This window comes from Leptodactylus fuscus, chromosome 5, assembly GCF_031893055.1.
Source record: "Leptodactylus fuscus isolate aLepFus1 chromosome 5, aLepFus1.hap2, whole genome shotgun sequence".
In the NCBI taxonomy this organism is placed as follows: Eukaryota; Metazoa; Chordata; class Amphibia; order Anura; family Leptodactylidae; genus Leptodactylus; species Leptodactylus fuscus.
In genome coordinates this window covers 167201885-167220525 of record NC_134269.1, presented here as the reverse complement: position 1 = coordinate 167220525, position 18641 = coordinate 167201885, and the positions used below count along the sequence as shown (strand labels likewise).

At 41.3% G+C, this 18641-nt stretch overlaps 1 protein-coding gene across 2 annotated transcripts in view; it reads right to left on the bottom strand.

Moving 5' to 3' along the window:
• Positions 1-18641, bottom strand: part of SH3PXD2B (SH3 and PX domains 2B) — a 101682-nt gene that overhangs the window by 40876 nt on the left and 42165 nt on the right. For both annotated transcript variants that reach the window (XM_075274709.1, XM_075274710.1), the window contains exon 3: positions 12308-12383. In XM_075274709.1, the coding sequence (XP_075130810.1) occupies positions 12308-12383 (76 nt within the window). The remainder of the gene's footprint in view (positions 1-12307; positions 12384-18641) is intronic.

The following is an 18641-nucleotide window of genomic DNA, read 5'->3' as shown; positions in this document are numbered from 1 at the left end:
ACTATGTCCCACAGTTGCCCTGTCATCGGCAGCCGGCTGGACCAAGATCTATTCCAGTGACTACAGAGTGATAAGAGTCATCTCAGGCGTGTGTGCTCCTTACACCCTGGCCATTAAAGCAGCTACCTGCTGCCAGTGTACCCCAAAACAGTTATCGCTCAGCAATACTGGGGGCAGAGAACACCCCAGCAAAGACCGTTAACCATGACAAGACCTCACTGTTTTGCCACCTGTACCTCAACAAAGTTACTGCTCAGCAACAAAAAAAGTCACTAAGGGTTAAGGTAAATAATTATTTGTTTTTGCTTTATTAATAAATACTGTACATATATAAAAAATAAAACTTTCACTGAACTTCCATCCCCTCCCACAAGAGCTGAAGGAGCTCCTAAAATCCTATGACTTCCCCTACCTTTCATGGTTTGGGAGGAAAAACCTCCTGCTTTGATGCTTTCCCAAGTGACTAATAAAGTTAAGTATATTAGGAAATATATTTTTTATTCTATTTTTTTCCCCCACTATTTTAGGCACATGGAAACCTTGTATGCCCCCAAGACTCAACAAAGACAAGTCATGGGGATAACTAAATACCCAAAATAAAACATCTGTATTCTGTGCTCACATTCAGAGCCGTATTTCAGCTATATGTTGGTATTCTGATGTGAATAAGCCCCTGGCATCTCATTTGAGGCCTACTTTGAAAATAAATTGTGAGATTTGGGGATATAAAAGCACCAGTCTTGGCAGAACAGACATAACGGCTAGAATGAGAGAAATAGTAAGCATCTGTAAAGCAGATTGTTTGGGAAAGTATTCAGAGATCAGGAAGAGGCAGAATGAAGTGTAAAATTGCTGATGGCTTAGTAAGTGAAGACTGAGGCTTTTAAAGCATTTCCTGTACTATTCACTGTAGACTAAGAGAATAATGTAATACATCCAGTTCCTGAGCAATTGCTAGAAGTGTGTCATACATTAGCAGGTACATGAGGTCAGCTACCTCTCCTAATACCCCAAAAACAGGGAAACAAGTTGTTGTCAGACACCACTGGGGTATGTGAAGGGTTGGTAATGAAATCTAACATGCCCAATTCTTCATTTGGATGACATATTGGGTTTTCTTCAGCACACTTTCCATTCACATGAATGAGAACGAAGCTGCAGCGACATTCACTACACAGTGTACAGAGCTCTCTGCTTCTGGATCCATTCACTATGTTAGATCCTGCGGCAGAGCCTACAACTAATCCGTGGGTGAGTCAGGCGTCAGATACCGACTGACCATAAATATCTAAATCCTAGAAATCTAAGGAATTGCTAAGTCACTGGAGAAATACATGGAGGTTACAAAAGGATGTGACAACTGAAGAACACCTACAATCCAGTTATATGGTAGCTGCTTACAGCTATAAACATGCTCTAACATTAGACTTTTATTTAGTGGCACAAGGAAATGAGTCCTTATGGATCGCTGGAACCTTTACTGATAAACATTAATATAAGTTGTATAAAAAAGTTAAAAGTTAACTTTTGCTATGTATGTCACTGTTGCAGACTTGAAGAATAAAAACTTTGAAGTCTTATGCAAATGAGGCAGTGGGTGCACAGGGGGCGGGACTTCAGCTCCTGAAGCCCTACCATACCTCATGCAGAGGAAGTTGATCGCTCATCATCCATCCTTCTTGCGCACCAGAGCAGGGCTCCCAAGGCTGAAGACCCGTACCCAATACACCATTTACATAACACTTTAAAGTTGTTTTTCCCCAGCTCTGCAAAATTGACATATATAAAGATTAGAGATGAACGAATACTACTCGATCAAATACTACTATTCGATTGAATACTCGTATCAGTTGAATACCACGCAGGAAAATTTCATTGAATTCAATTCAAAAACCTCCTCGTGCTCCCCGTCCTGCTACTTCCTGAACTTGGAGGATCCAATGTGTTGAACTTTGGTTTCCACGGAAACCGGAACATTCCCGTTTTTTCCCATAGACTATAATGGTATTCGATATTCGATCGAATACTACTCGCTCATCTCTAATAAAGATATGATTATCACTGTAATGTGCACTGTAACATGTTACACACAGTTAAAGGGGTTGTCCCATCACAAGGATCCTATCTATACTGCTAGTTTATGTGGATTTAAGACTTTTCCTAAATACACTGCTTTATCAAAACTGCTTTGTTTTGGCCGTTATCTTAATGTATCACTTCATTGTTTACACTCATTCATTTGTTTACACTCATTTATGCTCATTTGTCAAGTGATGTAGCTGCCTGCTCTCCGGGGGGGCTGGGAGCAGCTCTGAGCTGTTTGTGTCTGATAAGTAGCGGAGCTTCTCAGATAGGGGAGGTGAGAGCTCCAGGATTTCTGAGCTCTTATCAGTCGGTTTTTAATTGAATTTGGCTGATAAGAGCTGAGATAGGGAGTCCTTACCTCTGTATGTAATGCAAACTGACTCAAATCCAGCTCTGCTACATCAGCTTCACACTGTGGTAATTCATGTACAACCAATCCCGTGCAAGTGAAACCCCGCCCACCAATGTGCCGAGAAAAGCAGGAAGTGAAGAGAGCACAACAGCCTGCAGGTTAGTGAACAAGCATCATGGAAATACCTCTTTAATTATGCTTAGGGAAGGTGGTACATTCCCTTTAAACTAGGGATACATGGTGATTTTGGCTGAGACACCTATCATACTAGCCATGACTAGCCTATTGCAGCTGCAAAAAACAACATATTGCTGGATTTTTTTTGACTGTAAAAACACAGAAAGTGCCATCTTTGGTTGTACAGTGGGTGTTACTGCCAAATGTACCCTATTGTAAATAAATTCATTTCTACCAGTATGTAAATTAGGGCTACATGAGTGAAAGTGCAATACATGTTGGGGGCCAACATGTAAAACAACAAGACAATTATATAAAGCTAATTAAATATGGATTTTTAATCCTTATTGTCCATAAGGTATATGGATCGTGGCCTTTATGACATAAATTCAGTCCACAGCTATGATCAAAATGAATTACATGTTTTAATAAGAATAAAGAAAACTTTCAATTCTAAAATGTTGTAATGACTTTGCCATTGCACATGATGCCCATGGTCTGCTTATTACACATTGCTGACCTGTCGCACAGAGGACGGTCTAGTGAATGAACGGACATTTGTGTCTCTGTACAAAAAGATCAGTGTTTTCTCTCATACAACTTCCTTGGCAACCGCCAGATTTCAGCAGCTCTCTGCTCCATGTCCTCAGCACCAAAGCATTTATATAAGGGGAATTTTCACTGAATAAAAGGGCTTTAGAAAGAATAAAGGATATAATAAATGAATGTAAAGGACAGTGGCGTCTATGGCTAACAAGTAAAGCAGATAAAAGACAGAGGAGCTATTTGTGGCTTTTCAGCAGGCTGCATTTACCAGGTTTAGTTTAGCTTGGCTTCTGAACTGAAGGGTGGTTTTAGGACGTGGGAATGAGACATGCAGAAAGCGCCAGCCTCATATTTATTAGAAGGGAATTCATCACCGTTTCTAAAACTGGGCATTTCCTGCCCTGTTTCATATTGTGGCACTGTCAGGGGTCTCTAGAAAAAATAAAAGGGCATGTAAAAACTCTGATGCCATTAGGAACTTTGTGGAGAGGAACTGTAGCATTTGGAAGTCATTTATACCCCATGCTCTTGGATAAAAGGATATCAATGTTTACCTTGTATTATTAGGGGGGTGTTCGATTACAGACTGATCATAGTTTGTTTTTAAATGTTATTTTCTGTACATTATTTGGGGGCAGAAATCTTGCCGAAGAGTCTGTTCTTCTTGGTTGCTGACAGGTTAGGGCTATGTGTTACGGCACTCACATGGACACACAGGCGGCGTCCATCATCTATTGTGGCTGGTAGTGCTCCTGTGTTATCTATATTTCATATACAGTGGGGCAAAAAAGTATTTAGTCAGTCACCAATAGTGCAAGTTCCACCACTTAAAAAGATGAGAGGCGTCTGTAATTTACATCATAGGTAGACCTCAACTATGAGAGACAAAATGAGAAAACAAATCCAGAAAATCACATTGTCTGATTTTGTAAGAATTTATTTTCAAATTATGGTGGAAAATAAGTATTTGGTCACCTACAAGCAATCAAGATTTCTGGCTCTCACAGACCTGTAACTTCTTCTTTAAGAGTCTCCTCTTTCCTCCACTCATTACCTGTAGTAATGGCACCTGTTTATACTTGTTATCAGTATAAAAAGACACCTGTGGACACCCTCAAACAGTCAGACTCCAAACTCCACTATGGTGAAGACCAAAGAGCTGTCAAAGGACACCAGAAACAAAATTGTAGCCCTGCACCAGGCTGGGAAGACTGAATCTGCAATAGGCAACCAGCTTGGATTGAAGAAATCAACTGTGGGAGCAATAATTAGAAAATGGAAGACATACAAGACCACTGATAATCTCCCTCGATCTGGGGCTCCACGCAAAATCTCACCCCGTGGGGTCAAAATGATCACAAGAACGGTGAGCAAAAATCCCAGAACCACGCGGGGGGACCTAGTGAATGAACTGCAGAGAGCTGGGACCAATGTAACAAAGCCTACCATCAGTAACACACTACGCCGCCAGGGACTCAGATCCTGCAGTGCCAGACGTGTCCCACTGCTTAAGCCAGTACATGTCCGGGCCCGTCTGAAGTTTGCTAGAGAGCATTTGGATGATCCAGAAGAGTATTGGGAGAATGTCCTATGGTCTGATGAAACCAAACTGGAACTGTTTGGTAGAAACACAACTTTTCGTGTTTGGAGGAAAAAGAATACTGAGTTGCATCCATCAAACACCATACCTACTGTAAAGCATGGGGGTGGAAACATCATGCTTCTGGGCTGTTTCTCTGCAAAGGGGCCAGGACGACTGATCCGGGTACATGAAAGAATGAATGGGGCCATGTATCGTGAGATTTTGAGTGCAAACCTCCTTCCATCAGCAAGGGCATTGAAGATGAAACGTGGCTGAGTCTTTCAACATGACAATGATCCAAAGCACACCACCAGGGCAATGAAGGAGTGGCTTTGTAAGAAGCATTTCAAGGTCCTGGAGTGGCCTAGCCAGTCTCCAGATCTCAACCCTATCGAAAACCTTTGGAGGGAGTTGAAAGTCCGTTTTTCCAAGCGACAGCCCCAAAACATCACTGCTCTAGAGGAGATCTGCATGGAGGAATGGGCCAACATACCAACAACAGTGTGTGCCAACCTTGTGAAGACTTACAGAAAACGTTTGACCTCTGTCATTGCCAACAAAGGAGAGAGAACAAAGTATTGAGATGAAATTTTGTTACTGACCAAATACTTATTTTCTACCATAATTTGCAAATAAATTCTTACAAAATCAGACAATGTGATTTTCTGGATTTGTTTTCTCATTTTGTCTCTCATAGTTGAGGTCTACCTATGATGTAAATTACAGACGCCTCTCATCTTTTTAAGTGGTGGAACTTGCACTATTGGTGACTGACTAAATACTTTTTTGCCCCACTGTAGGTCTTATCATTCATTGTAATATTGTCTGTAATGATGAGATGACTGCTGAGAAGTGATATCTACAAAACAAAAAGTTTCACGCTACTCAGAGGCTCCTAAAAACTTCAAAGAGGACTTGTTTCTGCTCTGGATAACCACCCCTCACTGACCCCTAGCTCCGTCCCCAAAGCTTGAGTGACACCTTCCACTTTGTCTAACGCTAGATGCAGTTATCTGGAGTGAAGAGTGAAGCCCAAGCAGGAGAGGAAATGCCCCTAAAGCCGTTTTTAGCTAATCTCCATAAGAACCAACTAAAGAAGAAAAACATGCTAAAATAAAAACTACAAAATGCCCAATGTACCACCAAAAAACAATGATAAAAGATTTCATTTATAAGAATGAATTAATGCTTAAAGGGGTTGTCCCATCACAAGGATCCTATCTATACTGTTTGTTAATGTGAATGTAAGACTTTTCCTAAATACATTGCTTCAGCAAAACTGCTTTGTTTGTCCACTATCTTACTTTATTCATTTTTTTGGGACACATCCCTTGACTTATCTGCTCATAAGTCAAGTGATGTATCTGCTGCTCTGAGGGGGGAGGGAGGAGGGGCTAAGTGCATGGGAGCCAGCCTGGAGGGGGGGGGGGGGAGTAGTTTACCCTTTGGGGGGAAGGGGCTGCCAATGCAGACCGGCATCCGCTGTAATGGAGAGGCGGATGCCGGGGAGGGTTAGACGCCGGCATAGACGCCGGCACTGGTGCCTGCAACATCGCTATGCTTCTGTCCTGCATGAAGCCAGCAGTGGCAGGAGCGGAATAACAGCATCGCTCCTGCCGCTGTTGGCTTCATGCAGGGCAGAAGCATAGCGATGTTGCAGGCACCTGTGCCGGCTTCTGTGCATCTGTGCCGGCGTCTAACCCTCCCTGGGCATCCGCCTCTCCATTACAGCGGATGCCGGGTCTGTATTCACATATGCAAAGCCAAGCGGCGAGATGCCGCTGGCCCTGCGTGCACACTCATAGACCAGTCTAGCCTTCACAATGCGAATACAGACCCGACATCCGCTGTAATAGAGAGAGGCGGATGCCGGGTCTGTATTCGCATTGTGAAGGCTAGACTGGTATATGAGCACGCACGCAGGGCCAGCGGCATCTCGCCGCTTGACTTTGCATATGTGACCCCGCCTACCAATGACGCAACAAAGCCGGAAGACAGAAAATTTTTCAACAACGAAGACTGGTGAGTATGCGACGTGGGACAACCCCTTTAAAGAGGACCTTTCAGGTCCTCGGGCACACGCGGTATTCTACATCGCTAGAAATCCAGCAGTGCACTGAATTCAGCGCACTGTCGGCTTTCCCGTTACGTGCCCCGGGAGAAGAGATATCGGTGCAGTTACCGATAACTCTTCACTGTCAGAAGGGTATTCCTGACAGTCTAGCTGGGAACGCCCCTCCTGACAGTACTGTCCATAGCGCTATAATGTCAGAGGGGGCGTTCCTTACCTCCCAGCCATGATGCTGAGCAGTGAGGAATCCCCCCTAGTACTACTGTCAGAAGGGGGGCAGGGCATTCCTCACCATTCAGCGTCAAAACTTACTATAATCTGCATCAGTCAACTCTTCTTTTATCTCACTAAACCCTTCCTCTATCCTCCCCCTCCTCTAACCACAGACTTCAATAGAGAGCTGTAATCTGATTCCACTGTGATCTTGCAATTCCTCTATGGAGGCCATGACAGAAGTCAGCAGAGATTTCAGAGATAATGTCGGTTTAGGAGGGGGAGGTGGAAGAGATTGATGAGTGGAGAAAGAAACATTTTTCTCTGTTTCATGTATTTTGTTTAAATATATCTGCAATTATTGTTGCATTACTAACAAACAATATGTAGATACTTTATTCAAAATATGAAAAGGGGTCAAAGCAAGAGCAGTCGGTGCCCATATCTAATGATTCCCATACTACAAATTTGGCTAGAGGAACAGAGATCTGCTGAATTTCCAGAATACGAATATTGCTGACTCAAAGCTGCTGACAAAACCTTGCTGCCTGTAATGAGTTACAGAACTTTTATGCAGATGAACAAATTCAAGTAGAAGCCTGCCCCGGTCTTCTGGGCAAGCAAAGCCTGCCATGCATTTTACTGACCAGATCAAACATAATGCTGAAGCCTGTGTCATCTAATAAATGAAGTCAGAGCTGAGCAGCGGGTTATGGCTCCATCCTGATGCCTCATCTAACAGTAACCTTACTATCTAGTGCCCTAAGGATGTGCATTCTCAGAAGTGCAATCTTTTACAAGGCACTGCAGAGTAATGATGTGGCAAACTATTCTCCCTAAATATAGCGTAGAACTGAACATTCCCTTAGACAAACTCAGCCAGGCGAATTCTATCAGCATCCCACAGAATACTGAATACAGCTGTTGACTGTAATACATTCTATATAGCAGGGCTTGGCAACCTATCACAATTATTATTATTTTTATTCTTTATTTATATCGCACCATTAATTCCATGGTGATTTACATTTGGGGGTTAATAATAATAATAAATTTTATTTATATAGCGCCAACATATTCCGCAGTGCTGTACAATTTGTAGGGTTCAAATACAGACAGATACATAACAAAGAACGTCATTTCACACAATGGTGCTGAGGGCCCTGCTCGCAAGAGCTTACAATCTATGAGGTTTACATACAATACACAAGATATACAGGTAGATATAATACTAACAATGATGGACTGGCACAGTGGGGTAGAGGGCCCTGCCCGCGAGGGCTTACAATCTATGAGGGAAGGGGGATAGAGACAGAAGGAGAGGTGGAGACTGTACAGATGGCAGTGAGGTGATAGTGTTATTGGAGGTTGTAGGCCTTCCTGAATAGGTGAGTCTTCAGGGCCTTCTTGAATCCTGTGATTGTGGGGGTCAGTCTTATGTGTCTTGGTAAGGCGTTCCAGAGTATGGGGGGTGCACGAGAGAAATCTTGGAGACGGTTGTGTGAGGAGCGGATGAGAGCAGACCGGAGTAGGAGGTCATTGGAGGATCTGAGGTTACGTGTGGGCAGGTAGCGGGAGATTAGTTCAGAGATATATGGAGGGGACAGGTTGTGGATGGCTTTGTATGTTAGCGTTAGTAGCTTGAACTCAATTCGCTGGGCTATGGGTAACCAATGGAGGGACTGGCAGAGGGGAGCAGCTGATGAGGATCGGGGGGTGAGGTGAATTAAGCGGGCAGCGCAGTTTAAGGTGGACTGGAGGGGGGCGAAGGTGTTAGCCGGGAGTCCATGGAGAAGGGTGTTGCAGTAGTCTAAGAGGGAGATTATGAGGGCCAGGACGATCATCTTGGTAGTTTCCGGGGTGAGGAAGGAGCGGATTCGATGGATGTTCTTGAGCTGGAGGCGACAGGAGGTGTTGAGGGTTTGAATATGTGGTTTGAAGAATAGGTTGGAGTCCAGGATTACCCCAAGGCATCGGGCCTGTGGGACAGAGGTAAGTGGGGTTCCGTTTACTTTGATAGATGGGTCGGGTGGAGGGGCCATACGGGATGGGGTGAATTAATAGATCGATTGGCAAAGGGTGCAAAGTTGATAGGTATTGTCAAAATGGAAATAGGTGCTGTACACCGTGCACACAGTTTCAGTGTACCAACACTGTTGCAAAGGGCTTTGAAAAAGGGGAATGTGCTCAACTGCTATAATGTCAGTGTTCAGATTGGGTCTCAGCAACATTGCACACCACTCTCTGCCCAGTCCAGCAAGGGAGAGACAAACTCTCATGTAGTGAACCTGTTACTACCAGATACTTATGTCACTGGTGGGGTGAAAGCCAGTTCAAAATTGCAAATCGGGAGATTTCAAAATACCATAAATGGGGACACTAGTGGCATTATCATCTTTGGTTACTGTATTAATGGAGGCATTTTGATGGCGTTGTAGTGATATCATTATCAGAGGCACTTTGGTTGCACTGTAAATAGTAGAGTTGTGGTGACATGGTTAATAAGGGATGAAGGTTAGAATTTAGCTAGGTAAATTTCCTGAATATACTCTTATTTTTATGGCTTTAGAGCTTTACCTTCAATATGTTTTCAGCAGATCTACTCTTGCTGTAACACTCAGTTACAGGATAAGTCCAAGTGAGTGTTGGGACTAAAAATGAAAACACATTACATATCCGGAGTGGGTGATAAAACTCAAAGAATTGCTGATGGAGAAGCCTTTAATGCTAATAGGCTGCATCTCAGGCCAGCAGGATACTTTAATGTATTAGCAGGTCGCATACTTGTCCGAACTTGTGGCTCTATCCATTCATTTCAATGTATGGGTCACAGATGGCACATGGATACCAATCAGTGTCATCCGTGCCATTTTTACTGGCCCATACACTACACATGGTGGTGTGCATGTGGCTTTACCTTATATAAGCTCAAGAAGAGGTCTTTAATCAGAATGTAACCTTGAAAGGAGAGTTACATCTAGTGAACCCCTGTTCATATAATATATCATGTAGTGCTACAGTTTCTCTGCAGAAACGTGTGTGGCTGCCTATGGCTTCCTAGTCAATAACAGAGAGGATGTGCAAAGCCATACCAGCTTTATTTTAGAAAGATTTTTTTCATGAGACAACCCCTTCCTGAAACACTTTAAAAAAACTGAAGGACTGCCCTTTATGTCCTACTTGGGCAAGTTAATAGCATAGGGGGTACCCAGTTCTTTTCTGTTAGACCCCTATATGACCCATATACACCCGGAGGAAATGTGTTTCAGTTTGCACCTTTACTGGCAATAGCATCTAGTTACGAAGCAATTGACGGGGTTGTCCAGTTCAAACAAATATTGAAAGGCAAATATTATTGTTTGTATAATGAAATGTTACACAATTTTTCTACATAGTTTCGGTATCAATTCCTTATGGCATTTCAGGTTGTTGCTTATTCTTGTGATTGATTTTTCTTACTTCCAGCAGATAAAAAGCAGTCCATGGTCATGTGATATATAGTCCATGGTCATGTGATCAGACAAAGGTGGACAGCTCTTTACAGTCACAGCACAATAATCAGACACCCGCCTGGTAACAAGCTGCGCTCCTGTGTATGATCACATGACCATGGCCCGTACATCACATGACCATGGACTGATTTTTGTCCAATGGAAGTAAACAACAGATGACAGAGAGCAGAGATCTGGAAAACCATGAGGAATTGGCACAGAAAGTATATTGGAAAATTGTATCAATAAAGAAACTATAACATTTGTCTGACACTAAACCTTTAAAGGGTTGTCCAAAATACCAGATTTTATGACCTATCCTTTGGACAGGCCATAAATATCTGATTGTGTGGTGCTGACAGCTAGCAGTTGTCTCAATGTCCGGTATAGTGGTTGGAGAACGGAGACACTATACAGATTACTTAATATGGGCCATAAACGGTCTCCTGGTGAACCAATCTGCTTGGAGAAACGTGTTTGGACAGCCTAGTCTAAGGCCCAGTTCGCATCTGCGTTCGGGTCATTCTGGTCCCCTCTCCGCATTTTTCATGCAGAAACCAAGTGGAAACAACATTATTATAGTCTATGAGGTCCATGGGCTTCCTTAGGTAACCACTTTTTTATGTGGAGGGGGGGGTCCCCAAGCGGACTCCCTGAACAGAAACCCATGAACAGATGTGAACCAGAACTTAACATTTTGGGGGATGGATGCTGCTTGAAGTGATTTCCATAATCCCTAAAACACATTTGTTTGTTGTTGTGGATTTTGCTTTATTGGTGCATTATCCTAAATATAGTAAAAATTGCTGTTTTAAGCTGGTCTGTTTTTGCAATAATTATCCTAAGGATAGACCATAAAATGTGATATTCTGGACAACCCTTTTATGCTCCTGACACTGTAGTAAAGAAGTGGAAGAAAAATATCTTTCTTTTCAGAGCAGTTGATCCAACCCCTCAATAATAATTATGACTCTGTAAAAAGGCAGTTGACCATGTACCCCATGAGGTACAATACACTACACAATACAATTACATTATCGGAGGTTGTAATTGAATTTCATTCAGTTGAACATATTATACCTCCCCTTCCTATTTACTTTATTAGAAGCAGATGTCCACTACAGAACGTCAGGAGAGCAGAATTTAATAAGTGAATCTGCTCCACCTTTATTCAGTTCTGTGTCAGGGCATCCCAGTAATAAGAATTTTATAAAGTAATATAAAAAATAAATAAATTCAATTTAACACAATGAAACTGAAGCTCAGGCCTTGGCTTCACCGGCAAGAACATTTTATAGCTGGACATCCAGAGACGTTTTAAAGTAAAACATATATAAGGATATAGATATAGATGTCATTGGATAATTCACCAACCAATAAGGATAGAGTGTGCTCTACGAGTGGATTACCAGACTTAATTACATAGGTGTATAATCGATCAAGACAGTGCAGACACCATCTCCTGTGATCTCTATATGGTATCTAAAAGCTTACATCAGTACTGTACTTAGACACAGAACTGCAATATACACTGCCCTTTTTGGTCATAGCCGCAAGCTCTTATGACAACTAGTTAAATGTCACATTGTTTACCATCCAAATTAAATGAAGTTTTGCTGTTGGCCAAATCTTGAAGTGTGCTATGAAATTAAAATAAGACGCATTATGTCATCCAAGAGTGCCAGACTGTCAATAAGGCTTTATTCACACGAATGTATTATGGTTCTCAGATCCCAGCATGGCAATAAATAAAAACCAATTCCAAAAAAGAAGCTTCAATTAGAACAAACCTGGTAAGAATGGGATAATTCTTTGTTTTGGATCCTTCTGCCCTCCTTCCACTGGAAACTTGTCCAATATTTGCATCTGAAACAGAATATAAGCTCATATGAATGGTCTTCTACTATAAAGGTAAAGGACAGGACAGACATCTTATGACAGTCAGTCTAATTCATCAAACATAACCAAGACAAATTCAGCACCAGATGCCAAAGTAGATCATGTTGCACCAATTTCCTTTTACCTCAGTACATTAGAGTGAATTGAATCAATCCGTATGCAAACAACTAATGAAGCACTTATGTAGTCATCTCATGGGTGTCCTACACTAAAGGCAAATACCCCTAGTACAAAAACATTTTACCACATACATATCATTATTACTTATATAGTGTGTGTTTTGTTTCTATAAGGATATTATTTAATCTGTATATAGCTAGAACTCCGTGCATCAGAGAATGACTTGCAGAGACCAGAGTCTTAGCATTCATTATGTATATAGACAGTGTAACATTGAAAGCTACGAATTGGTGCCCATCACATGGTAAGGGTTTAGGGAGGAGAGGTAAACCAGAACATGCATTGAAAACCATACAAAGAGGCAGACTATTATCAGGTTAACAAGCAACCTCGCAAGTGGAAGATGGAGGCAAAAGTTACAGGATAAGACCGGATAATACAAACACTTTATAACTGAACCTGGAGAGAATTCTGCTGCCCAACATCTTACATCAACCTACAAATGTCAGTCAGGTCACAGAGAAAATGATCGTGCCTCTTGTAGAGTCATTTCTAGATCTAGTATATGGTGAGATTCAACTGAATAATGCAAACAGTAATATGTACATGCTCTTATGGAAAGCTTTATTCTTATTTATGAAAAAGGTCCATACCAGGAAGTCCAAAAAGGAGTCAGCCACTAGGAAACAGTATATTATACTAACCATGGTCCATTCTAGTGGAGACATCATACCATTAGACAGCCCAATAGATGAACCATTTCCATAAACATGCCTGAGCCTCAGGTTTTAAATCCTGAATGCAGAGTCCTTGGAGGCTCTAACACATGCATTGCATTTCAGCCTCATTTGTGTGGTTTTCATGGAAATTATATATCTATTGGACTAACTAAAACTATAATGGGGCTCAGCATTATGTCTCTTACATTATACAGTAATAGGGTTCCAGTTTCCAGATGGCAGATTCCCTTTAAACTCTAATAAATAATGTCAGGAAAGTTAGAAGATACTTATTGATGTGCCTTCTGTATATCAGTGTACCCTTGTAACCATAACATGGTTATGTAGACCGTGCGCCAAATCCTTAATGGGAAAAACATTAGCATCTAATCGCTATGTAAGTACTCAATAAGAATCAATACTCCCATTTGTTATGCTGTATCACTATTCTCAACAAGGCAAATAAACGCTTTAACATCAAGGAACATAATGATATACACATAATGAGAACATATAATGGAACCAATGAGAGAACTGAGGAAATTCAACATCTGACCAAGGCCTCTCCGTAAAGTCTAAATAAATGAGTGCTTGCCACATCACATTTCCAGTGAATCATAAGAGAGAATGCTAGGCTCAGCCCTTTGCAATGTATAAGCAGTGAGCAGCTGCCAATGTGTTAGACTACTCCAAAAGAAACAGAGCGAGACCCGCTCTTAACCACCACGACAGTTGGTTTGTATTAGGAGTGGGTGGACCACATTCTGAAAGATGCAGAAATACAAAGTCCCCCTTTTCCTGAACGGATAACAGCTGTTTGCTGATGACATCCCAAAATCATAACCACAAGGACCTCAGAGTTGAGAAAAGACAAAAAAATGTAATAAGAAATAATTTTTAAAAAAATAGAATAAGCAGATCCTTATCTACTGTACTTAGTGTACCGTAAATTAGGAGACTGAACCCATTACACATCTGCGCCCCGAGCTCACAATCTGATGAAGGATCACTCTCAATGGCTGTGTAAAATATAGTCTTAGTCAGCAAGTCTACTTCCCAAAAGAGATTTGGATTTTCTGTCTGGTAAATGCCGCCTTTCTCACATGCCCAGGATTTTCTCCTTCCCAACTGCAAATAAGCCAGACTGTATAACCACAGACAAGGTCCTGAACTCCATCAAAATGAAGGTGGAGCAACATCTGGCGCAAAGATGGCTCTGGTTTCCCAAATATATTTTTAAATGAGGTCTAAACTGGGTACACAAAAAAAATTGGGCAGCATGCTCTTTTCATGAGTCTTAAGCCATCTAACCTCTGACTAACAAACAGTTCACAGACCAGGAAGTCTCCACGTCTACGAATTAGCCATTCATAAAAAGACAGAAACCGTTGGGGGACTCCAGTCTCAGAGGAGGGTCTCCTGGAAGGGTGTATCATACCAATATCGCCACAGAATAGAAGAGAATATTATGCAAGGTTCTAAAAACCTATCTTGTAACATGTCACACAAGTTTGTCATCGCATAAGAACTCATTTTTAAAGGCCCTCCATCCACACAGTAAAATTACATTAAAATGATAATTCTAACGCATAGAATTAGGTGTAGATGCCCAGACGCCTTAGTTGCTCACACTAAACCAGAGCAGAAATGGCCTTAAAAGGGTTTTTTTTTAAATTATTATTATTTAGAATCCTATCCTAAGGATAGACCATCTTTAGTTGGGGGACAACGGTCAACCCTGCGTCAGTCACCTGCTTGGGTCTGTTACTATGCACTGTTTAGAGCTGGAAGGAAACAGCACCCTAATTGTATATTGGCTGTGCAGCGTTACTGCAGCTCTGCTCCACTTGCAGTACATAGAAGCTGATAAAGGCTCGTTCACATCTGCGCCCGGTCTCCGTTCTGCAGGTTTCCGTTTCCTCCACAAAACAGGGCAGGAGACTGAAACCTGCCGGCATCTTTCAAACCCATTCACTTGAATAGGTTTGAAAAGTGTCCAGCCGTGAGTTCGGTGAGCGTTTTATGGTCTCCGTGGCAAAACCAGGTTTTTTCAACCGGACACAGAGTTGGACATGCAGTACTCTGTGTCTGGTTTTGCCGCGGAGAGCATAAAACGCTCACTGGCGCTCAGGGCCAGACTCAGCATGACAGGTTTCCATCTTCTGCATGCAGAAGACGGAAACCTGATAACGGAGACCCGAATGCTGGTGTGAACCCTGTAATAGCGCAGCTTCCCAACTATACTATAGTCTGGCTTCATGCACTGTACAGTAGCTGGACTGGGAGTAGTCCAGTACAGGTGTTCGATGTGGGACTGTATTGGTCCACCAATCACATATTGATGGCCTATCCTAATGATAAGCCATTAAAAAAATCCCAGATCATTCCTTTAAGTTTACCATGCACCTTATGGTGTATGGTAAATTGCTCTGTTTTTCTGACAGGTATTCCTTTTGACAACCCCTTATGCAGACTCAGCTTGGCCAGACATACCTGTGCTCTTTATGATGAGAGGTGAGAACATTGGATGGGGCTTCTTGAAAAATAAGATGCAGAATACTTTTTTGCTTGAAATATGCCATCAAGGGAAAGCTGGAACACATCCATATACATCCAGCAATGTATGGGCACCTTTAAATGTATTCACTCTTCTGATCATATGCGGCAGAGAAATTATTTCTGACATAGAAGAGGTAAGACTAATGGGTTAAGTGAAGATGAGCCTGTGGAACCTATCTGGTGTTGTCGCAACTCTTTTCTTTCTAGACCTCAAAATTTATTGGTAATCTGAGGAACCCTGAAAATCTAACCGGAAGAATCAAGTTACAGAAAAACATCACAGACGTGGCTTTAAGAAAAAAGCTAAAGTATGAGGTCATTCACCCAGGGCAGATGAGCGGCTTCTGGTGTTTCTGTGGGAATGGGACACACAATTTAGCTAGTTGCACCTGCTCAATGTCACTGTGGCACAGAAGAAATAAATCTGGCTTCGCATTTAGACTTATTCTCTCTTATCAGTCTATCCATAAGGAAAACAGAACTGGAAATCAAATATTTTTTTTTAAAATAAATTGTAGAGTTGACAAGTTGGATTCTAGGGATATCATCACTCCATAGGGAGAGACCACCATATAGGTGTGTGGAGTCTTATTAAGCCATGAGCGCTCCACTGCAAAGGAACATGGGAAGAATATGCAAATCTGACTTCCATGATGTAATTAGGAAGACAGAGTCTCAGTCAAGCAAGCCTATAGAGGGTGCCCTCTATAGGCTTGCTTGACTGAGACTCTGTCTTCCTAATTACATCATGGAAGATAGACTTGCACATTCTCAGTCAGCGCCCTCTATTGGTGTGCATACATGAGGCACTGGCATCCTAATTACATCATGGAAGTCAGATTTGCATATTCTTCCCAAGTTGGATTCTGTCAGCTATGCTTGCTCAATGATGATTCACATAAACATAAATGTTTTTTTCTTACACCATATAAAAGAACATTTGTAAGGACAAATTAATTAAAATGTTCAATAAATGATATGATCTGCATATCAAAAAAATATCACATAGAGAAATAAGACATTTAATGAGAGATGTTGGGAACGATATATTTTACCTGTCGCACTGCTTGTTTCTTCTTAGCTAAAAGTGGAAAACATTCTGCCAGGAGAGAATCCATTTCTGCTGACCAAGTACATCATTGTAACAAGACAGATCATGTGGATACCAGCTCTCTGAAGAATACTACCACAGTAATATATAGTATTTCACACAAGGCATTTTGACTGCTACTGAACAATACTTTTTGCATACATGCAAATACTCCACATTGTCTGAATTGTAGTGACAAATGTTACACTTAAAGGGGTTGTCCAATTTCAGCAAATAAATGTTATCGCTTGTAACGTTAAAAGTACACACAGCTTTTCAATATACTTTCTGTATCAATTCCTCACAGTTTTATTTATTTTAAATTTGATTTTTATTGAAAAGACAAAAGAAAGTTTTACAACATATAAAACAGTAATAACAAAAACCAACAGAAAACCATACAGTAGAAATTTGGACACAAGGTTGATGCTCCATTCAACAGTCCAGGTGCGGAGGCATCTATGTAAAAAAGTGGAGCAGTGTACGTGAAGGCCAGAAAGCCAAACATACATGAGTTTCCTAGAGGTCAGTTACTAAGGCATGACAGAAAGAACAAACGAGGTCAGGAACAAGGGGGGAGAAGGAAAAGGAAAACAGAGAGGGAATGGGCAAGGAAGGGAGGGGATAGGGGTAACAAGATAGAATCAAAAGAAAAAAAATATATATATATAATCTTTTCATTATATAAACAAATAACATTTATTTGCTGACACAGGACAAACCCTATAGGACATAATAGGTCATTTCAACAAACTCTGCCCAACTCCACTGTACAGATGAATGTTAGAAGCCTTGTTATATATCTTACTACAGTAAGCTGATTCTTCCCTTATTGGGCTTCTTTCCTCTTCCCCTACTTCCTTATCCACTCACACTTCAAATTCATTTTAAGAAACTACATGGCTTATCAATCAGGAATCAGGTTATATGCTTTCCATAGAATAAAAGTCTATAGAAAGGAGATGGAGGAAGGCAAAAAGTAGATGCCAAGTGACAGACACTGCTATAGTCTCTACTGAGCTGTGGAATCAGGACAAAATCACTCAAAAAAATAAACTATTATGTTATGCTACATTATACAATTATTAAAAATTATTTTGTACTATATTATACAATTATTGGCATTGTATAATTACATTTAGATAAAAGGTGTATCACAGATTGACTTTCATGGGAATACAGTCACTGTTTTTTTTGTTGTTGTTTTTTTTTGGATTACCCAAAATTCACGCAACTGATTTCCTCCACTATGTGTTGTCCGTGGTCCATGAAAAAAAAAAAACATAGTAAACTTCTTTTTTTTTCCCCATGGATTTGACTATCAGGTCCATTTTCACTGACGTTATTCTCTCATTGAGATGAGTGGCTCAATGAAAAACAACGATCCCATATCGAACCATTTAAGACATGACCAAGTCTTAAGACGGTTGTGTGAATAGAGCATACTGTATGAGAAATTTTGCTGCTACTATCCGTGTCATCCATATACAGAGTCAAAGCCGAGTCAGGCTACGGAAAACTAGAGGAGTCAGAGTTGTGGTTTGGCCTACAGACTCCAGAGCCCTGCTAGTAACTGGAGTACAGTGTCACCTCAGTGATGGAGTCACACCTATACTGCAGTATAGTGTCTGGCTCATTGTGATGTGTTACAGGGAGATAGAAGAGCAGGATTTTCTTTTCTCTGTGTGCAGTTTATGGGAGACATCATAGTTGCTAGTCTCTACACTCTAGTTTAGA